The following is a 23,601-nucleotide window of genomic DNA, read 5'->3' as shown; positions in this document are numbered from 1 at the left end:
CGAACGTTCTACGTGTAGGCATTACCATTTATACAGCTTAGGTTTCACACTTACAGCTAGAAGAACACAATGTTTTCTATAAGCCATGTCTCATTTCTATAAAAGCATACTCTTCTACTGCTTGATACTATGCCGTAAATATGATGGAGTATAAAGTTAGGTGCCATGAATAATGCCATACATCTCCTACCAATGTTCTTGGACTTTCCTCTGAATTATTCAGGCTAAATGTCAAATCGTGAGAAAAATTTAGTTCTTGCAATGACTTTTTTCCTGCAATAGTAGTGTATAAGGCGTATTAATCATGACGTGACAATGCCTCATTATCATACATAGCTTTATTGTATTACATAGCCAAAATACATCCAAGCAGCACAACAATAAAATCCATTAGAAAACAATCAATTATTAAAACACAACTTTCCGGTAGAAAGTTACTTATATGTAAATAAGGAATATGAGAATTAACTTAAAGGGAACCTGTCACCATACTATTCGCCCCCTGGGCATCTTTTTAGCATATTTCTAGGTTGCAGCATGAATGAAAAATCAGTTTTTATTTTGTATGATGCAGTCGGACAACCCCGTCTCCAGAAGCCAGGTAATCCCGCTTTTTGCAGTGAGACAACCTGGGTCTCCTGCAGTCAGGTAATCCCGCCTCCTGCAGTCAGGTAATGCCGCCTCCTGCAGTCAGGTAATGACGCCTCCTGCAGTCAGGTAACGCCGCCTCCTGCAGTCAGGTAATGCCGCCTCCTGCAGTCAGGTAATGCCGCCTCCTGCTGTCAGTGTGCTCTGCCCATTCCATGCATCAGGCCCAAAGTTAGGAGGGAATTCAGGTGCATGGAAATGGCAGAGCAAACAGACTTCAGGATTCCGCTATCAAGGACCAACCAACATACTCACATAAAGCAAATGTGTCGCCACCGGCTTTCGAATAGCAGACGTTTCATATTACATCACGTGACTTGTATTTGCCAATGGAAGCTCAAAGGTCCTTTATTCTTAGGCCCCTTCCACACTTGCGTTGCAGATCACGTCAGAGTCTGATCAGGGTGCGATCAGGGTTTGGTCAGTGAAAAACGCACATTTTGCATCAGAGTGCAATCAGTTTTCAGTCAGAGTTTGTTCAGTGTCTCAGTTTTTCACGCGCGTTTTTGATGCAATTTCAATGCATTTTCAATGCATTTTTCACGCGCAGAAAATGCACGTGAAATGGACTCAGGACTGAGCTCTATCTTTTCTATGGCAATTCTATTGCACTTGCAAGTGTCTCAGAGTGCAATGCGTTTTTGATGCATCTCCATAGACTTGTATAGTGCGTTTTTCACGCGCGTGTGTGCGTGAAAAAAAATGCAAGTCTGAAAAGACCCATTGGTTACAATGGGTCAGAGTGCAATGCAAGTTCTGCGTGTCAAAAGCACGCGCAGAAAACGCGCGTGAAAAACGCAAGTGTGAAAGGGGCCTAAGTCTCACATACATACAGGGGGATTTACAAATTTTCTTGCCATAAAATAGTAGCAATCCCTGGTACCGACTAAGCATAGAGACTATCCCCCCTTCCCCCTTACGGCCACTTAGCGTGGAGTGGTATGAGGGGAGCCTTCCCCGCAGCAGAGGGTTGGCATGCCTTCCCTGCCACTTGCCATAGCTAGAAACTGGTGCAGGCTATAGTGCAATTCTATGGTAGACAGGACCCCGCATACAACTGCCCAGTGCTGCTGCCCGCCAAGAGCCTCTAGATACATCCAGCACATGCAGGGCGGCAGGATTTACATCATAGGCTCAGGCACCATGATAAACTCCCTGCCCCATTCTCTGTCTAAAACAGCCAAACCTTTTTTGATTCAGGTAGGGTTTCCATTCACCGCCATTTTTCTTTACTCAACACTGAAATAGGTATAATTATACTGGATTTGCCTATACTCGTGATCTGAGCTCCTGAGCTCTACACTATGCTATGCTGGGAATATAAGCTACCAATAAGATAGTCATTGCCTCTTATAGTAACCATGACTGGTTACATTTACATGTGTTATATGCATCCATTACACTAACTAGCGCTGAGGCGCTTCTCACTCAGCTGAACATGTAAACTGTGATTTGTCGGCCAACTAGAAGAAAAACTGTCTGCGGCTCAATCACAGCATCGCATACGGAACTGGTCACTTATATTAGAGAAACTAAACATCCCACAGGTCCCTGTAGGAAACTGGTTTAATGTTCCAAAGATCTGTATATGGGAAGCATCTGTGGCTGACTTACAAAATAACAAACATTTATACGAAATATATGAGTTTGACAACCCATTGGATCATTGGTATGATCTTTTGTACTTTTTGTGAGATGAGACACATGCACAGTGAAGCCAGGGTGTATTTCGGCAGCTTCATTGTGCAGGCAGTGGGAGCACTAAAGATTAGGCCAATACAGCTTGTCAGACTCATCTATAGGTAAGTATAAATGTTTTTTATTTTGGAATGCAATGACAGATTGTGCCCATATACAGTTTTTTTAAAATATAGAAACCTGCAGGTCAATAAATTGTATAATGCAAAAACAGTGAGTACATTATACATCTCCAGGATTTGCTCCATATATGATATAAATATATGGTAGCAGTGAGTACATTACTCCTAATACATTATCTCCAGCCCCAGCCCTCTGTATGATAATAGTAGCTTGTGTTGCCCTGGTTATTAACAGTTCACCTTACAAATACAGATCCTTTCTATCTTTCACTGATTACTGCAGCTCACCCAAAGGAAAAATTACAGGTTAAGGTGCAGCTCCACAGTTGCCAGGTGAACCACAGATTGTATAGGGTCATGCTTCACAGACAGGACCCACTCCTGGGGACAGGACTGTGAGCTCCATATAGATAGAAGTTGCACTGTGTTCCTGTAAAAGGGAACCGGTCACTAGATTCACTTATAAGCCTAATAACAAGTTCCCATAGCACTATACTAAGTTTTGCCAACACAGTTATTAGTGATTAAAATGCATAGTTCCCATCCCCGGCAAATTAAGCTTGTAAGCCTACCTGGCACCCTGCCTGTAGGAGCAGGGTGTCCCAAAGAAGTGTGGTATTCATGCAAAAGGCAATGTATCACACCTAATGTCTGCTGGAAAGGCCCTCCTCCCCCTCCCTTGGGCTGATGAGTCATCCTCTGCTCTGCAGTGTAGGAAAGAGGGAGGAAGAGCAGATATGAGATGAGAGACACATTAGGGCACAATTACTAAGAACAGTGCAAACTGAGCAGTTTGCCTGTGTATAGTGCAGAGTGCACCAGATTCAGAATTTCTGGAGCATGTTCTGCATGCATCTAGGGCACCCTGCATTGCCCCTACAGAGTGCACCACTTTTTTTTGGTGTACCTTTAACATAGGGCGCGCAACACATTTCTGTCAGACTATGCATGTTAAATCTGGTGCACGGTCCAACCGTGCAGTGCAATGGGGGCCTCCAGGGCAGAAATTTGTGTTGCATGAGGACTAGCGCCGCTGCGCCACAAAATGGTCATGTACAACGCTAATGTGGCTCAGACACTTCTTAAATACCTGTGAAAGCAGTTTGCACCTAAAAGAATGTGCAACGTCAGACAGAAAACTGGCGTATGGCCTCTAGTAAATATACCCCAATGCCTTGCATTATAGCACACTCCCTTGGGACACCCGACTCCTTCAGGTAGGGTGCCAAGTAGGCTTACAAACTTCATTTTTTGGGGATAGGTACTATGCATATTTTTAAGCTGAAAACAGTGGGGAAAATTTATAAAAAGTATCCTAAGGTTAGACTTATTCTGCAGCAGATTTATAAAAGTGTCTAATGCTGGATGATAAAGCTCTCCTAGTGTAAGACTGTCTAGTCGTACTCTGCACCTCCTTTTAGTTGACTTACTTTACGCCAGAAAATTAGGACACAATTCTGAAGGGTCAGCATTATTTATGGCACATGGACCTTTTAGGTGCGAGGCCACGCCCCATTTTCATAGGCCACATCCCTTTCGTCGGGCTAGTCGTAGGAGAGCCAGAAAACTGTCTAAAACCCTTTATAAATGTGGTGCAGAGAGTTTTTTTTAGTCAAAACTACAACATTATTCTGTTGTGGACAGATTAATAAATCTCCCCCATTATTTGCACAAATTATCATAGAGCTATGGGAACTAGTTATTAGGCTTGTTAGTGAAAATCTGGTGACAAGTTCTCTTTAAATAGGAGTGAAGACAATGTAATGATTACAATGTCCGATCTGCTACATATCCGGGAAGCAGGATTTCTGTGCATCATATATCGATATGGTGCTCATAGTCCCTTTCCTGTGAAGCAATACCCTGCGCAATCCGTGGTTCAACGGGGGAAGTCAGCAAGTGTGAAGTCACCCATTATAGGATGAGTTATAGAAACCTCTCTGCAAAGCAAAGATTTTATTTGTAGACTGTTAATTTTTATTGGGTTGTTAAAAAAATACACCTTACCTTTAACATGGTCATACATTTGGGGAATCAGAATGTAATATTTATAGAAGTATACATAGAGAAATCAGTGACACATATATGTCACACATATATGGATTCATATGGCACAGAGATACAGGACTGGAGAAATCATATGTTCATGTGAAAGGGCCCTATAAAAGAAGTATGATGGTATTTTGGGATTTCAGTGTGTAGGGTAACCTGGAGAGAAGTAACTATACTGTTGATCAGTAGGTGGTGCTATATAGTCTAACAATATCCCAACAGTTACCATCATCAGAAAAGAAGAAAAGCTTATGACTCTTAAAAGGGTAAGAATTGATCAGAAACAATAATTAAAGGGATTTTTCATTCCCAGACTATTGATGGCCTATCTTTAGCAAACTAGCTGATAGCTGTGTTGTTGGCAGAAAGAATTGGAAGAAGGCAATCATTGTAAAGTAGGTAGTTTAGGGTTAATACAGGCTCAGCTCTCAATAAAAATAAATGATTGCCAAGTCTGCATTGATCTATAAAGCACTGCACAATATGATGGCGTTATATATAAATATTTATTATCATTATCAATCAAGAAAGGACAAGAGTAAACAGCAATTCTGAATCCATTGAAGTCCACTAGGTGGCACTGTGTACCCAAATATAAGATATTTGAATATCTCCTGGGTAAAGGCTCTGAACATAATGATGCCCAATGCTTCTAAAATAATTAATAAAGTGTATTAAATGTATTAGGTGTATTAAATGAGCAGGAATGTTACAGAACTCTTATTAGAGATGTACACGCTATGGATTAATGCAGGCACTGGCGTATCATATCACACCAAAACGTAGGCTGAAGTCTATACAGTGCCCTGCGAAAGTTTTCAGCCCCCTTGAACTTTTCTACGTTTTGCCACATTTAAGTCTTCAAACATATAAAATTGTAAATTTTTGGTGAAGGATCAACAACAAGTGGGACACAATTGTGAAGTGGAACCAAATTTATTGGATATTTTAAACTTTTGTAAAATAATAACAAACTGAAAAGTGGGGCGTGCACTATTATTCAGCCCCTTTACTTTCAGTGCAGTAAACTCATTTCAGAAGTTCAGTGATCTCTGAATGATCCAATGTTGTCCTAAATGACTGATGATGATAAAGATAATCCCCCTGTGTGTAATCAAGTCTCCGTATAAATACACCTGCTCTGTGATAGTCTCAGGGTTCTGCATCATAAAGACCAAGGAACACACCAGGCAGGTCCGTGATACCGTCGTGGAGAAGCTTAAATCCGGATTTGGATCCAAAAAGATTTCACGAACTTTAATATCCCAAGGAGCACTGTGCAAGAGGTCATATGGAAATGGAAGGAGTATCAGACCACTGCAAATCTACCAGGACCCGGCCATCCCTCTAAACTTTCATCTCAAACAAGGAGAAGACTGATCAGTGATGCAGCCAAGAGGCCCATGAGCCCTCTGGATGAACTGCAGAGATCTACATCTGAGGTGGGAGAGACAACAATCAGTCATACACTGCACATATCTGGCCTTTATGGAAGAGTGGCAAGAAGAAAGCCATTTATCAAAGATATCCATAAACAGTCTTGTTAAAAGTTTGAGTTTGCCACAAGCCACCTGGGAGACACCGAACATGAGGAAGAAGGTGCTCTGGTCAGATGAAACCAAACTGAAACTTTTTGGCCATAATGCCAAACGATATGGTGGTTTGGGCTTTTCTTCAGCAGGGACAGAGAAGATGGTTAAAATGGATGGGAAGATGGATGGAGCCAAATACAGGACCTTTCTGGAAGAAAACCTGTTGGAGTCTGCAAAAGACCTGAGACTGGGATGGAGATTAATCTTCCAACAAGACAATGATCCCAAACAAAGCAAAATCTAGAATGGAATAGTTCACAAATAAGTGAACAAGTGTTAGAATGGCCAAATCATAGTCCAGACATGAATCCAATCAAGGATCTACGGAAACGCTCTCCATCCAACCTCACTAAGCTCCCGCTGTTTCCCAAGGAAGAAAGGGCAAGAATTTCAGTCTCTCAATGTGCAAAACTGATAGAGACATGAACCAAGCGACTTGCAGCTGTAATCGCAGCAAAAGATTGCACTTTATAATATTAACTTTAAGGGCTATTCCCACAAAGACAAGATTCTTATATGTACTCAGGATAACAAAATAGCACATTCTCTAATTCACTCTTATTAACAAAAATGCAGCATTTCACAGATATAATTCCAACCTGTCTCTATCAGTGCTGGTGTACACAATTTCAGTTGCCCCTAGACACGACCCTGTAACTTCTGACTTGGGGTCGGGTTGCCGCCATCTTGGATTTCTGTGTGACAGCGTGCAGATGAGATTTCTGTCTCTCTCTGCTCTGACCTTAAACACTCACTGATTCGCTTCCTGTCAGCACATCCTGAGGAGAGAGAGAGGCTGGAAACTACAAGCTACAAGGAGATAAGTGACCCGGGGGGGGGGACATATCTATGTGATGTAGCAGTGCCCACAGTGTAATAATCTGTCAGCCTCTGTGTTATAGAAATCTCTTGTATCTCATATCTGATCTGTCTCATCTCTTTCTATGTGTCAGTACAATGTCAGAAGTCAGATGAAAGTGTATGTACACCTGTACCCCAATAATGTAATCACATTGTCATCCCACAGAACTAGAATACATTAACATGTCTGCTTAGAGAGGCCCTGTCCACACCCTGGGATTTTGTACTAGGACACCAACGGAATGGTGGCACACTGCCGTTGCTCGCCCGTACTGTACCGGGCAACGGCAGTGCACGGGGAGAGGAGGAGGAGGTGAGCGCAGCTCACCCCCGCCCCTCTCCATAGGAAGTTATGGTGCACGGCGCCGTACTATGGACAAAGATAGGACATGTCCTATCTTTTTCCGGGGTACGGTGCCGCACGTGTGCTGCACCGCACCGCTCCCGTAGGGCGCCGTGCGCCCATTGCCGTTTATGGGGGACGTATAATGGCCGTATATACGTCGGCCGTATATACGTCCCCCATACGTCAGTGTGAATGTAGCCTAAAATTGTAAAGTAACTGGTTAAATGATCTTTGTTGTGTAAACATCACGAGGGGATTGAGATGTGATAAAGTTCTTTTGTGGGAAAACCCCTTTAAAGGGTGCGAATAATATTGCACGCCCCACTTTTCAGGTTTTTTTTTACGAAAGTATAAAAATATCCAATATATTTCACACTTCACAATTGTGTCCCTTGTTGTTTATTCTTCACCAAAAACATTTAAATTTTATATCTTTTTGTTTGAAGCCTGAAATTTGACATAAGGTGGCAAGGGGGTCGAATACTTTTGCAAATACTGTACAAACTTTTGTCTGTATACACCTTTTTATCGACAACTAAGGGGAAGATTTATTAAGTAAGTGCTTAATACATGAGTCTTAAAAGTCTGTAGTGATGGACTGACCCATTAAACTTGAAAAATATTTCGGGATCCTGAACAATGATTGTGGGTGCTAGCTGTTTAAATGCCAATGGTGGCATGTAAATCAATGCGGTGCATGTGTGCCAAGCACATACCACCTTGATTTAAAAGCTCCCAGCATCAATCATGGGTGTTAACAGGGGAGGGGCCGAGCAGATCTGAATCCAGACCCGAACCTAGTCCTGGAATGGAATAGTGATCCATGATACTGCATGGTCCTCAGACTGAAAAAATGAATACATGTTCCAGACTACATCCATATGACTGTGGCAGATTCTCTGCAGTGTTAAGCATCAGCCGGTGTATGGTCTTTTGTTTTCACAGACCCCTTCAGGTGTATGGGTGGATAAAAAAATGGAATGGTATAAACTGAGGTATGTTAAACATTAGAAGCCCAGTCCCATCATTTTAAGAATCGGTGGAATCAGAGATACAAATATTTGTCCAGAAATCAAATACAAAGTTACAAGTTATAATCACCAAGACAAGTAGAAGATGTAGAAGATTTAGTGATACAACTCATTTTCCTTATGGTTTTATTTTGCCACATTAAGAAATTAGTAGACAGAAGTTGTAGTGTATGAAATATTCCAGTTTTTAGTATTTATTCCAGTTACAGATTGTCACTGCCTTTCCCATTACTGTGTGAAGTTGGAATACATCCTGTAGTCACTAATGAGATTAAGAGATTTCCATACACCAACATGAAATGGAACATGAATCGTGTTCCTTTATTGTACGCAATGGAACATTTGCTGTAGTTCTATATGTGCTATATTTCTGCATGATAATCTGCAACATGTGCAGATGGTCTTAGGCCGGAGGCACACATGGCATTTTGAACCTGTTTTTGGGACGTTTTTAAGCTTTCCGTCAAAAAATGCAAGCATGTTTTAAAAACGCATTACGGGTGATGCCACACACGGCGTTTTGAACCCGATTTTGATCCATTTTTAAGCAGTCCATTAAAAAAGCATGCATTTTTAAAACATGCTTGCATTTTTTGACAGACAGCTTAAAAACGTCCCAAAAACAGGTTCAAAACGCCATCCGTTTTTGACAGGTTTTACCAATAATGTCTTAATCAAAACTGGTCAAAATGGATGCGTTTTTCAAAAACGCATGCGTTTTTGGACTGACTGCCTAAAAATGGACCAAAAACGGGTTCAAAACGCCATGTGTGGCATCACCCATAGAGTTCTGACTATTTATGTATACGTTGCAGAATGACTGCAGGATCAAAGCCAGCAGTAAACCCACAAACATCAGAAACAAGCCACAATCTTCTGGGATCTGATAAGGATACTACTGCAGACGGTGGGCAGTGCATAGGTTGAATTTCCACACGAAGCAGCAATAAGTGATATGCAGATGAAAAATCTGCAGGGGTAAGGCTTTTCCGTTGTGAATTTTTTATGCATTGTGTGCATAAGGGATGACGTTCAATCCCACTCACCACAATTCCACCATATTACGAGGTAGGGAAATATGTTTAACGTGCAGTCAGAAGAATACAAGAGGTATAGTAACACTAAATAGGAAGGAATTTCCAATGTAAAACTCAATGCCTAAGAGATGTAACCAATGAAATGCTTGGATTCTCATCACAATGGAACCCACACCCCACTGTTTGGGTCTATGTTAACACTTTCAGGTGTATAAACCATGTGATAGACTTAATGTTGAACATAACATTTGATTCGATTGGAAAATGGGGAAATGTGGCTGTGAAATGACAATGACCCAATCACTGTGTAGACCAATTGTAACACTAAAACAAGTTAATACAGCGATAGAACAACTTGACGGTTAAATGGTTAATTACATCATCTTGGATTCTGGTTCTCATGAATTAGTACAGTGACCAACTCCACCACCTATTTCAATGACCTCAACATGTCCCTCCAGCCTGCCAGTTACTATCTCACTGCCCTTCCCACCTGTACCCGTTTCAATATCTGATGGCACTTTATGGTACAGGGTCCCCGAGAAAGGGCTTAACCATGCCGGAGAGAAACTGCCACCAAAAGCTTGTTTCATCCCGTCCCAACTACTTGTCTTCTCCCAAGTTGGATTTTCCTTCTTCAGTTTTTCAATTCCCTGAGGAGGTAAGGAAAGATGAAGAAAAGAGAAATCAGCAAAATGTACAACCATCAGAAATAAGGAAAACTACCACAATCATCAAACATTTTCAACTGTTAACGGAATTCCTAAATCTTAGGACAAAGGGGGAATCATATATGACAGCACAGATAGAGTACAGTACTATCCAAATTTTGGTTTAATAAAAGTGTAACTCAACTTAAAACTCAACTCAAAAATAACTGTGCATAACTCAATACTTTTAAAGGATTTGTCCCAAGTTTAAAAGTTATCCTCTATCCTTTGGATAGGGGGCGAACAATGTGATCGGTGTGGGTCCAGAGAAAAGACCCAGTCATTCGAAGAATGGGAATCCCATTCTCACTAATGGGGGGAGCAGCAGGCCGAAAATGCGCCCAGCTTGTCCATTCTATTCTATGGGAGTGCTAGAGATAGCTGAGCGCGGTGCTCACATATTGGCATTCACATAGTCAGTGAATGGAGCAGCAGGGAGGGGGCAAGCTCGTCATGCTGCTCCACCCATTAGCAAGAATGAAGTCCCCATTCTTCAAATTGCAGGCGTCCCATTCTTGTGTTGCGATCCCTGCAATCAGGGATCACCGATTAACTTGTTATCCCTTGTCCTGTGTATAGGGGAGAACTTCTAAAGTTGGGACAAACCCTTAAAAATAAAGCAAAATAAACCAGGTACACTAACTCATTGATCCAGGGACTGTGACAATTTAATTACATTTGCAATCCATGGCCTTCTTATAAACTCATACAGTACGAGGGGGGAAGTGCTACTCCCAAGGTAATAGTCTGTGAATCTGCAGCACAGAGGGGCTCTGGTAGTGCCCCTAGAGCCCTTCTGTCTCATTAGCATAATTTTAAAAGTTTATTTTGCAAGGAAGGAGGCCATGGATAACAAATATAACAGGATTTCCACAGTAAAGGTGCCTGGATTTGAGCGCCCCTGTTTTATCATGCAGGATTTTGGTGGTAGATCTTTATTAATGTGAGCTTTTTCTGGTGCAGGAGACACTTGCTGCTCAAAGATGACTTTGTGTGACTCCTCCCCCACATAGAAGGTCTATGCATCGAACACCTCAGCAAGTTTCTTTCCATCTTCAGAGAAGATGGAATTCAGCAAACATTTCAACGTTTAATGCAAATAGATGGTGCTGCCGTGCTACACTTGAGATGTGGTCATCTGCCACATTTAAGAAACTGTGATGATAATTCATAAATTAAAAAAAAAATTATTAAGTGACAGTTTCATGTTAGCAGTATGTAAAATAGTCATTAAATACTAATGTTGTTATGAAGTATTGTTACAATTACTTAATTGATGCTGAAGGTCGCATCATAACTGCAGGACCATCTGTTCGCACCCTTAAAGCGCGCCGTACTATTACTGCTCATCGCAGTTAACTGTGTATGGAGAGGGCTCACATGTTGATTTTAAATGAATTAGAAGAATAAAAAAACTTTACAAATCACCTTGTGATTATATATTTTTTTATCCATAAAAATGGAACAACATGGCAGTGGAAGAGGATCCAATATAGACAAAGCATACAACTCTTTTGTAGGAAAACTTTTATTGCATTAACATTTTTTTTAGTATGGAAGCATATACTGTACAGAGCTAAATGAGATGAGGCCATCGCAATTTTACATAAACCAAAAACATCATTTAGTCTATCACAACCTATTGAATATTCCCCAAGACAGGGGAAGTCCAATTATGGTGGCCTTTATAATATCCAGCATGAAATCCAAACCATCAGAATCTCTGATGTTTAAATAAACAGAGAGTAAACATAAACATGAGAATACATATGGTACAATTTCCCCCCAAAATAATAAAATAATTAGAAAAAATTTAGGAATGGAATGTGTCCTGAATATACATGAAAATATTTATAGCTGTACATGTGGTATACTATATGATTAATTAGGATATGATATAGAGCTGTTATGTAGAGATGGGAAGCTTGAAGGTTTCATAATGCCATCTTTCATCATTGTTTCTGAATTCAAATTTATTCAGGTGTACCAAACCATGGCAACCAATAGGCAAGCAGTGCAACTTTTCAATTTAATATTTTTGTTACTTTTAAACATGAACCTGACAAAATTCCTATTATATATTGTATTTTCACTTAAATATATGTAATAACTGTAAACTATGATTTTTTACTGTACACATATAACACATTTTCCATTACTGCAGAGAACAAAGTCAAAGATTCAGTGCTAAGGAGTATAGGAATACATGGACCGGAAGTTATTATAGATACAAAATTAGTTAACCAAGTTCCTAGAGGATCAACAGAATGAAAAACATATTTTGGCATGTAAAGAACAGTAACCAAGGCCTCATAGGGAACTCAATGTTATATATGCAGAAATGTGAAAGCATGTTTTAAAACAGAAGGAAGTGTGCAGATTATCATATGGAAAAATATTTGGTAACTTATATTTCAATCATTAAATGACATCTACCACCAGGAGGAAGGATTGTAAACCAAGCACACTGACATTCTGGTGTGTGACCCCCTCCGGCACCCATTTTAAGGATTTTTAAATTATGCAAATAAGCCTGAGGGGTTATGGAGCCATAGGTGTTAATGGAGCCTACAGCCCTCATTTGCATAATTTTTTAAATCCTTTTTTTCTTAAAAATAAAGGCATACGATGCTTAATGAAGAGTGTTTCCTGCTAATGGGGGCACAGACCAGTATGTCAGTGTGCTTACAATACTACATCCGGGTGGTAGATGTCTCTATTCTTTCTATGCTCAGCAGTGCAGTGGTAGCGGTTCCCAGACTCCTCAAGAAAGAGAAAAGATTTAAATGAATGACAAGTAGTTCATATTTCCCACAAAACTACATATTAATCTGCACGGCTCCTCCTGCTATATGACATGTTGTCTAAAAATTAAGGCCTTTTTGTAGAGACAAGATCCCTTTAATCTCCCATGATTTTCATTATTGGAAAGTGTAGAATTGAATACATGCCCCATTAGGTTAATGTATACTAATAAAAGGGTCAGAACTCATCTATATCTTTGGAAGTGTAACCTCAAAGATTGGCAAAGTGGCACACGAGTGTCCATCATAGTAAAACCATTCTATTTCATAGAGAAATCACAACACATAAGACAGCACTACAGGGAATTATGTAAAGGATCATACAGACCCAAAGAATTAGGGGTAGGGAATAAAGTACAGACGGCCCCTGACTTAAGGATGACCGACTTACAGGTGACTCATGTTACAGAGGGACCTCTGGATGGTGGTAATTTACTGAACTTAAGCCCCAGGCTAAAATGAACAACTGTAAGAGTTATCAAAGGCAATGAAGCTTTATTGTTAATCCTTTCCCCATGACAACTCAAAATTGAAAAAATCTTATCATCACAGTGATGAAAATTTTTTTTCCGGAGTTCTGACTTGCATTCAAATTCAACTATGAAAACTATGTGTTCATAACTAATATTACCAGGGCATACCTGGGCAGCTAGTACAGTAATTATTATAAAACAATAAAGTATGGTATAAAATTCAGATCTCATCAGTAATGGAGCTCTTCAGGTCCTATCATCTCCAGTTGTGCCACTCTGGGGGTACTCTGCTTTCCTATATTAGTGTCATGAGCCATCTATAAGTCAGCTTATGAAAGATTCTACAGTGGTTGAGGGATGTACTGTAAAAATGCATGCATATCACATGACATCACTACTATAGTCATCTATAATCTCAGTATAGAAGGAGTTGAAAATATGTGCTAGATATTATGTCTGCAGATGTTCTGTAAATTACACAAACTATTAAAAAGGTCTCATGTTGTACGGGTGTTCTTACATACATATACTGCTCTTTGGTTAATTTGGATAACTAATTTTATCAGTGTTTTAAAATTTACAAAGTTATTGGGCTTTGTGCTAGAGTTTTTTTTTTTTTTGCAGTTAACAAAAAGGACCCATTTCTATTGGCTCATTCCCACGGCTGATGCATGCACCACACCATGGGCGAGGCAATTATCCATGCAAAAGTGATAGAGTCTTTGCGGTTTGGGCAGTCATTTTCTAGTGACATGGCCAGTATGAGCAGCTCACCCATCAATGACTGACAAGGGATCATGTTAACTTGTTTGAATCTCGCAAAGTGCACACATTCACGTGTAGGAGGCCCTACTTTGGATGGGTAATGGGTATACAATTTGTGCATTTGTGTTCTGTAAAATGTTCAATAAACAATCTGATCTAATAATCTATTCCACTCTCTAGAGGGCTGCTTTGCATGTGTGGCATCTATTGTATATGTTTATAATGTAGCAAGTCTTTACAAAACTGTACACAATTGTTAAAAATGTGAATGTAATAAGTAACACTTACATAGATATTCTTTGCCCCTTACAGTAAAACAGTCATGATTTTAGATGGCCACACAATGTTAATAAGGTGTAAACACTTAGCCACCTGAAGGTGCACTTCAAGGCAAAGTTTATAACATTTTCAGTTAATGCTTGAGGTTACACAAAGAAAATTCCAGTCCTCACAAACTGATGCAACATGTTTTTACATTTCAATAGTAATTGGGTTTGACAAAATGCAGAATCTACATGTATGGAACCCCAAAAATGAATCTGACGTGGCATTTTATGTACCACCTTTTCAGGCACTCACAAGCTCACAAGTTTTATTTCAGCTTCTTGGAAGCTGTCCATCTTTTCACATAACTTTTGCATGCATTTATACATTTTGATTTATTTTAGATTTGTTTAAATTCCAGTACCGGTAAAATCTTAATTCAATTCTTACTAACTTAGCTGGTTATTTAGGACACATTACAGTATTCTACCTAATACGTAGACGCTGTATGAAACATATATTTGTCCTGACTAGTTTTTGCACCGCTGATTTGCTTTCCCTATAGGCACTTCTTACACTATGAAGCATCACTGTGGCAGAAAAAGTTTGTTTATTATCAGAGAGTGACAGCCAGCAAGGGTACGTTCCAGATTGGGGTTGGAAATGCCACATATTGCCATGTAAATTGTCTTGCAGTGGAGATATTTTGCGCCAGTTGCCCACGAGCAAGCCTGGTCCAAGAAAAACAGTCCATGAGCTGGAGAAATTTCCCAGACTGATCCTTGTATCACTGGACAGGACACAGAAGCTGAGTGGAGTCCAGTGTCACGAGGTTCAGTCCTGGAAATCTCACCGGCTCGTGGAGCATTTTTCTTGCACCGAACTCGCTCATAGGTAACCGTCCTTAATATACAGCATGACATATCTGGCAAATATAACTGTGGCTTTGCTGCAAACATTCCCCCTTGACTTGCTGCAGAAACGTGAAAATGGTGAAAATTCACCTGAAATCCGTCAAAACGTTGGCAAAATAAAACTTGTCTAAACAAACCTTCAGGAAACCCCTTTAAAGTGTGGGCAAACATTCTGTTTTCAAATAAGTTTTGAAGCCAAAATATTGGTGGATTAAAACCGCATAGTAAAGTAAAATGTGTCCATGTATGTTCTTAGAATTAACAATCCACAACTAGTTTTGGCTTCAAAACCTGTATCAAAAAATAGAAAGTTTGTGGTTATCCTTAAAACTAATCTGATTGCTCTAACAGGGAGAATCCTGACATCTTTATATATATTGAATAATCTGATATAAAGTAAAGCACCTTATAGAACAGTACTTAGAATACCTCATCAAACCATAAGGCTTAGTCCAAACATACTGTAGCAAAAAAAAATTATGCCATTATGTGGTTCTACCTAAAATTTATTGTCACTGGCCAGTTTTGTTGGTGAAAATGTGTGTAAAATAATTTTTGTCTCCTACAGGACACTTTCTCTCATTCTGCATAATTGTCAAAATACAATGGGCAGATTTTTCAAAAGTGTGTCACAGGGGCTGTCCACTTTTAGCAAATAATTGTTATTGTAAGGTTATAACATTTTCCAATGTAAAACTTCCTCACGGTTTACTAGCTCTTTTCTGTAATGTTATAGGAAGCTTTATGGTCTACTTTCTGTGGATAAAAACGGACGCATGGTCAAATGATGTCACACAGGTGCACAGCTCCATAGTAAATAATCAGCTGTATGGTATAACAAATTGTTTACCTGTGTGACATCATAGGAAGGAAAATGTCAGCAAAAAGAAATCCAGAAAACCTGTACACCTCCTTTTTAGATTTTGGTGCATTTTTTGTTGCAATTTAGACCACAGCAGGTTTACCGAGGATGTGGCACAACTATGGGCGAGATTTATCAGAAGTGTGAGGTAAAACTGTTCTAGTTGCCCATGGAAACCAATCAGAGCTCCTCTTTAATTTTATAAACAGCTGTGGGAAAATGAAAGCTGAGCTCTGATTGGTTGCCATGGACAACATTTCTGCTCTGATACACTTCTGATAAATATCCTCCCTGGTCTATAAAATTGTCTAAAACTCTTGATAAATGCGGTGCAAGGAGTTTTAGACAGTTTTCTGGTGACAGAATTCTACTCGATCACGTGGAAATTGTAACAAATAATTTCAAAGACCAATGACATAAGTTGAAAATGAAAGTATATATTTCTTTGCCTCTTGGTTACAAAAACCTTCCAGATCCATAATACCTCGACACATGATAAAGTCTCTGATAATAGATTTGCTTTCAGCTTTCACATATACAGGTTTTCCCACAGTTGTAACTGTTCACGTTTTCCTCAGAAATGATGCATCCTAACTGCTAGGCCCAGGACAATGTGAGGGTTAGTTGGCACAGTCAGCTATGGCAAATGATGGCAGAAGAAGTTGAGTCAGGTTGGTTAGCAGAGCTGGAAGTAGTAGAGAGTTCAGAAAAGACAATCATATTGTTATTGTTATGAAAGCAGAGAGCGAAGAACAAGAAAATCATCTAATGGTTCCAGAACTGCTGTATGTTGGCGGCTTCTTCTCAGTAGTAATTCTCGGCCATTTCAAAAATAGAATAGGTATTTCTATGAAACATTCAATGTCAAGCTGGTAAATGGAAGAAGTAATGTGGTGTCTTTCTGTGCGGAAAAGGTAGCACAGAATACCTCAGACCACATACTGGTAAGGATCTGCTTTTCCCTGGTCTGGTGTAGCGAGGGGGCTAAGCCATGCTATTGAGAACGGATGGCCAAATACTGCCTTCAGGTTCATCCATTTTGTTTTTTTAGCCCATCTTCTCTCTTCCTTTTTCAACTGTTCTATTCCCTGAAAACAGAAAGATCACAAACTTTCAGTAAAGATGGATGGCTTAATGTCACAGGGCTGTGAGTTCATGGTTGTCCTGAGGCAATGGGTTGTGGAGCAGGAGTCACTGAGAGCTCCAATACAAAGGGATAGGAAATGGGTGGACTGCATCTACTCTCTATAAATACCATATCTTCATATAATATATGGACAATGCCCTAGGCCACCAACAACACAGAGCAAATGTTTCAGAGGATTACAGTTTTAGCAAGGAAAAGAAAAAATGTTACAGAAAGCATCAGACAGAACAAGCATATGTAAATATTCAAATATTCTTTTTTGTCCTATTAATATGGTAATATTTTTATACAGAGTTTTTAATAGAATAAGCAGTAGTAGTGTCTCATGTTAGGTGTTTTTTGTCATGGTGTATATTCAACTAGTTCAGGAAGCAATGCTACGCCTACATCAATTTTATTAGTGACTGGCTTATTGATGTGTTGATTGGGGATTTTACCATTGCATCTGAGGGGTCAAAGAATTCCAGTAACTATGGCACTTGTTCAGCTTCAGAGCCGGCACCATATTTAAAGTGACAACTTCTGATGTACATATGCAGTGGATGTTGCCAATAGGGTTAGTCTCATAATGGCATTCACATTTCATTTAATTCATCTGCCTTATGCATATATTTCTTCAATTGGATGTTAAAAAAAAAAATGTACCAGTGTCAAGATAATTTCCTATAAATGTAGCCATATTGTCTCTTAGAAACAAGATTATTGTCCTTGGATATGACCACCGGTGCAGGAGTGATTACACAAAGAAACAAATTGTTTTCATATGAAATGTCCAGGAGTTACTCAATGTACCAGAACCCTCATGTTGTAATGAGCGCTGAATCCAGATGGCCAGGGAGGGCTCAATAGTGCATGCTGGACCACTGCTATTGCTGTTGGGTGCAAGGGTGATCGTATCCAAGTACAGGTATCTCATTTCTAAGGGACAACATGGCAACATTTATGGAAAATGATTTTCACACAGGAACATTTTTATTAATAACATGCAATTGAAGAAAGGTTTCTATGTGTAATGAATTAAAGGGGTTGTCCCATTTCAGCAAATAAAGGTTATAGTTTGTGTTATATACTTTCTATATCAATTCCTCATGGTTTTCTAGATCTCGGCTTGAATTCTTTATACAGGAAGCTTCATTGTTTACTTCCAGTGGACAGAAATCTGACCATGGTCACACAGGTGCACGGCTCATTAGTATCAAAGAGAGTAATCAGAGCTGTGTGATATAACAAGCCGTGCACCTGTGTGACCATGGAATCAGATTTCTGTCCACTGGAAATAAAACAATAAAGTTTCCCATAGAATGACAACAAACAGAGATCTAGGAAACCATGAGGAATTGATACAGAAAGTATATTGGAAAATTGTATAACTTTTCATCACACAAACAAGAACATTTATCTGCTGAAATGGGAACATCCCTTTAAATTAAGTCAATGCCAAGATTGGAATACTCCTTTAAGCAAATGTTAAAATAGTTAAAGGAGTTTTCTGGACAGAAGATATTGATGACTTATCCTTAAAGATTATTTATTGATATTGACCGTTTACAGCAGTCAATACACAAAGAATTTAGCAGGAAGCAAATAGCTTCAGTCTCCAATGGGAGTTAATCAGCAGTATTGTAAAGATTGCTTATCAATACTTTCGCTCCAAAAGGACTAGAGCCTCACATATACTGCTGTCATTTATGTGAAATGTATTTCCCTAAGATGAGTAAAACTGGCCTGTATGTTATAGAGTTTCCCTCCATTCTGTGGCTTAACATTGTAGGATAATATGCTATATTATATGGTTGTCTTTTTGCTATACAATATGCTCTACTATATGTACTACTGTATGGAATATTTGATAAACCACGATTAACCCTAAGAAGCGGGACAAGCAGAAGGTTTCTGTATAAAGGCAGCAATTCCCTAAAATAGCTTCGATATCAAAAATTCTGATCCGACAGGAAGATGAAACAAGTGGCAAATAGAGCAGAAACAAAACAAGCAAATACAAAGTGCTGCCATCATCTGAAATAGTTAGAAGCCAAAATAGTGAATATAACAAGAGGCGGCTTGTATGGAAATTTGTGGTGGCGAACAATGGAACCCTGAACTGCAGGAAGCAAGCACAGGAGAAGTAGGATATCTCCACATAATGGAGTAGGTTGTGAAAGCTTTGAGACCACATCCTGACTGAGGGCTTAGAGATGAATATGTCACCATACAAGTAACACTACAATTGTGCGGACTATGCCATAATGTAAAAAACAGGAATCTGTTAATGACGTTGTTCTTATAAAATATATTATCTGTGGTCCTGTGGTCTTTGCATCAAAGATCAATTATGATTGGGAGAGAAGCCAAGGGTCCTGAGTAACAGGATGCATCTGATAAAACCCATTTAACCCAAGATGCTAATATGCAGGAAGAGTGTAGCACTGGCTTGTTCCTCGTTACACAAGAATTAATGTGTACAGGAAAATTGAAAAACTACAGTACAGGCCAAAATCCATCTTAGCTGCAATGGACCAAGATAAAACAAGATGACAACACAAATGCTACCTTTAATGACTAAAGAAAATATATATGTCTACTAGAGAATAAATAGAATAAGATTCACTTAACATTATGTAATGAAACTATCATACGCAACAATAACTTTTCTGTGATTTACAGACAATATGAAATGTTGCCATTTGTAAAAAACTTAATTTGACTTTCTAAAGAAAAACATTTTCTTTATGAATATTTATAAACAGACTTCTATTCTGTCCAGCCCAGCCCAAAGATGAACCCATTACCTCCTATGTCTAGAGTTTTATGTGGCCTAACATTGACTGCAAGAGTAAAACAGGAGTACTCCAGGCCATCAGTGAATAAGGATACAAGTCTCGCAGACTTATTTTCAACTCCTAAGACTCATTTGCATCGAGTGAAAACTGCCAGATATATTGATCAACATGATGCTAAAAAAGAAAGCCAATTCCATTGAAGACATTCAAGGCATCACTGATAACTGCCCCACAAACATCTACAGACCTACATGTGAGGAACTCACCGTTTCATCAGTGCAGATAGAGTGTACTTGTGTGCCAAACATCACCGCAGTGAAGATGAGGAAAAGCAAACCCTCAAAACAAAGCAGAATAAGGAGGATGACGGTGGTTGGTGGGGAGAAGGAACTGCACTCTATAGGAACAAGACAACGAGCAGAGATTAGAACATATGGAGGAAGTCACGTGTGAGCTTGTCCACATACTATAACTTGTTATAAGTTCTAGAATTATAGTTAACTAGATTTTACGTATTTAAGTCTTTGTGTGATAAGTTAAAGGGGTTGTCCGTAGGTTGAAAAACGCGGCTACTTTCTTTCAACAGCGTCACAACTAACAATGGTTTGTGCTCGTATTGCAGTTCAGCTGTATAGAAGTAAATAAAAAGATGTTGCAATACCATACACCGCCCATGGTCACGAGAGGAGCTCTTTATGGAAGAAAGCAGCCATGTTCTTACACCTTTAGACAACCCATTTAGCTGCTGCATATTTTTTTTTAATTACAAAAATAACATTAAAACTCACCTTAAAGCGATAATCAGTAAATATGTTAGAGCCCTAGCAGAAATATGCAGGGCGGCTTTTACCTTTTAGCCACAGCCAAGAAGTCTTGATGCACATTAGACTTTTTTTAAACCGAAGAAGCCCTGTGCATGGTGTTGTATAGATAAACTTTTATGGCACTGAACCAAAATATACAGTTCTTTACTCAACGCCAACGTCAGGTAGAAGGACAGGGCAAATGGTAGGGAGGACTACAAGGGAAGAGGAGAGCTGGCACCAAAGCTTCACCACCATCACTGAGACCTTCATCGTCTCAGCACTAAGTCTCACCACTATGTAAATATTTTGGCACATATGTACTCACTTGTCCAGTCTTCTTCAAAACAATACAGGAAATGAAACCCAACCATGATGAGGGCGTGCAAGGAAATCAGGGCTATGTACATCTGAAATCCAGAAAGAAATGTCAGTCCTCAAGCAATTAGCAGGAAAGTGTTCATTTCACCAATTATTTTACGGTTAACAAAAACGAATCCATTAAGTTTTCAGAAAACATCTTAAATTACTTCTAATAAAGGAACAAAATAGAAGCCCTTCACATTTAATTAATTTGCCATATACAAACATCTCTTCAATTGCTTGTTATTAAAAAAATGTTCCTGTATGAAGATAATTTCCCCTAAATTTGGTCATATGGTCCGTTAAAGGACATCTACAATCAGTGAAAGATAGATGTGTAGAATGTTCTTATTCAGTAAAGAAAAAGCACAATTTGCGAGAAAGAGAGTTTTAAAAAATGCTGTTTAGCTGGAGGTGCTCAGGCCGATGTCACCTTAGCAGCTCTAGGGATCGCTGTCTTTGGATATGACTACTGCTGCTGGAATGACTGCACGGAGAAACAAATAGTTTTTTTTCATATAAAATGTCTGGGAGCTATTACATGTCCCACAGCTCCCCTGTGGTAATCCAGGTGGTTGGGCGCCTCAAAAGGACATGCCTGGCCACTGGTACCAAAGTGCATGGTGATTGGATCTAAGGACAGCCATTTCATTTCTATAAAATAACAGGACTAATTTTTTGAATATAAAGTCCAAAAAATAAAACAGCACTTCTAAGTCCCAGATGGTGAAAAAAGGAAGGGTTTTATTCCAAAACAGACGCTGTTTCGGTGTATATTTCTTGAGAAAGGTAATGCACCGAAACATCACCTTTTTCACCATTTGGGACTTAGACTGCTGCTTTATTTTTTGACTTAAGATTCGTGCAAGATTTTTACCTGGACTCTGAGCTTGTGCACCCCTTCCCCCCTTATGACTGACTCTCCATGTAACCAATTTTATTGTAGCTCAGATCTATTCATGCACAAAGGACTCTTGTTAATAGGAAGATAAAAGAAGAAGAGACTGAAAGGATCATAACTCTTATCAGAGGGATCTCCCTAGAATGGCTTCATATAAAACACAGCGAAATGGCCAGGTTTAGATTTATTTTACTTTTCGGCTGACTGTTCAGTCTTTTCAAACAATGAAACAGAGGTAATTATATATAAATCCCACATTAAGAATAATGACAAAATGAAAACGCCTATCACTTGGCTTAGCGACGCCCCCTGCTCCTCTATAGCCAATCCTGAGTGATGAGAGTTTTTCACATATTTGAAAAGGACACATGGAGGAGCGATTTCCCAAGGGTGGGGGGGGGGGAAAACTGCTCCTCTATAGCCACTTCCAGTTGACAAGTGCCTAGTCACAGAGCACATGGCATTGAAAGGTACTATATAACATCTTTTTTTCTGTAAAAACTATTTTTTTTTTTTTTTAATACAAAAACTTTTTAGTGTATGTACTATGCTCTGTGGGGACTGGGAGGAGTGCTAAAATTGAGTCTCCTGGTGACAGTTTCTCTTTAAGCTACGCCTTTCTTATACTAGACTATATACTACACTTACTATAGATATTTTGCCACTTCCTACAGATTGTCAGCATCTATCTGGAGATTATTGTAATATGAGGTTTCTTTACCAGATTTACTGTGCCATCCTTTTTTCATTATTCTAAATGTGTGATTTGTATATTATTACCTCTGTTTTAGAGTTTGAAAAAGTCTGCTTGGTCAGCCGAAATTTCATGCTAAATACAGAACACCTGTACTTACTGATGCCAGGGTCACCAACTAACCTCTATAAACCTACAGGTACTGGGGGGGGGGGGGTTATTTCTTTTGACCCACTTGGCGAGGGGCATGAATTTTAAATGATCAAAGGGATGATGGGGTTAGGAGGCTGCTGCTCTTGGGGCTAATCACATGCCACTACATGGCCCCTTTTTTTGTTTGCTTATACCAAAAAGGTGAAAAATCTTTACGTTAGCTATAATATACAACTCTGCATCTTGACAAATCTAGATAAAATACTCTTGCATACATGGTCAAATACTCACAGTAAACAAAACAAAGAATTTCTGGTTGTTTTCTCCCACACAGTTATTAACCCATGGACAATGGTGATCCATCTTTCTAATGCATCTCTTACATACACTGGGGAAAGACAATAGAAAATAGTATTAATTTACCAAGCTTTATATATGTGAAACATCATCGTCCTATAAAGCCACATCCCTGGTTAACACTAGGCACACATGTATCCATTTATGTACCGTATGTAAATGTATATAACAAACTTATAGCAGACTTTTCTTGTTTTCATAACAAGCAGCTATATATAACTATA

General features: G+C 39.3%; 1 protein-coding gene across 5 annotated transcripts in view; it reads right to left on the bottom strand.

Moving 5' to 3' along the window:
- Positions 1 to 323: 323 nt before the first annotated feature.
- The window catches only part of ZDHHC3 (zDHHC palmitoyltransferase 3), a 47,222-nt gene continuing 23,944 nt past the window's right edge, over positions 324 to 23,601 (bottom strand). For 4 of the 5 annotated variants that reach the window (XM_072153409.1, XM_072153408.1, XM_072153410.1 and 1 more), the window contains exons 4-7: positions 23,312 to 23,408; positions 21,238 to 21,319; positions 20,373 to 20,503; positions 324 to 10,040 (exon numbers count right to left, since the gene is read on the bottom strand). In XM_072153409.1, coding sequence (XP_072009510.1) covers positions 9,786 to 10,040; positions 20,373 to 20,503; positions 21,238 to 21,319; positions 23,312 to 23,408 — 565 coding nt within the window. In that variant the 3' untranslated portion in view covers positions 324 to 9,785. Of the gene's footprint in view, positions 10,041 to 12,240; positions 17,268 to 20,372; positions 20,504 to 21,237; positions 21,320 to 23,311; positions 23,409 to 23,601 lie in introns of those variants that run through there. The other variant, XM_072153412.1, reaches the window with a different exon arrangement.

This window comes from Engystomops pustulosus, chromosome 5 (assembly GCF_040894005.1).
Source record: "Engystomops pustulosus chromosome 5, aEngPut4.maternal, whole genome shotgun sequence".
In the NCBI taxonomy this organism is placed as follows: domain Eukaryota; kingdom Metazoa; phylum Chordata; class Amphibia; order Anura; family Leptodactylidae; genus Engystomops; species Engystomops pustulosus.
This window is presented reverse-complemented; position numbering and strand designations above follow the sequence as displayed.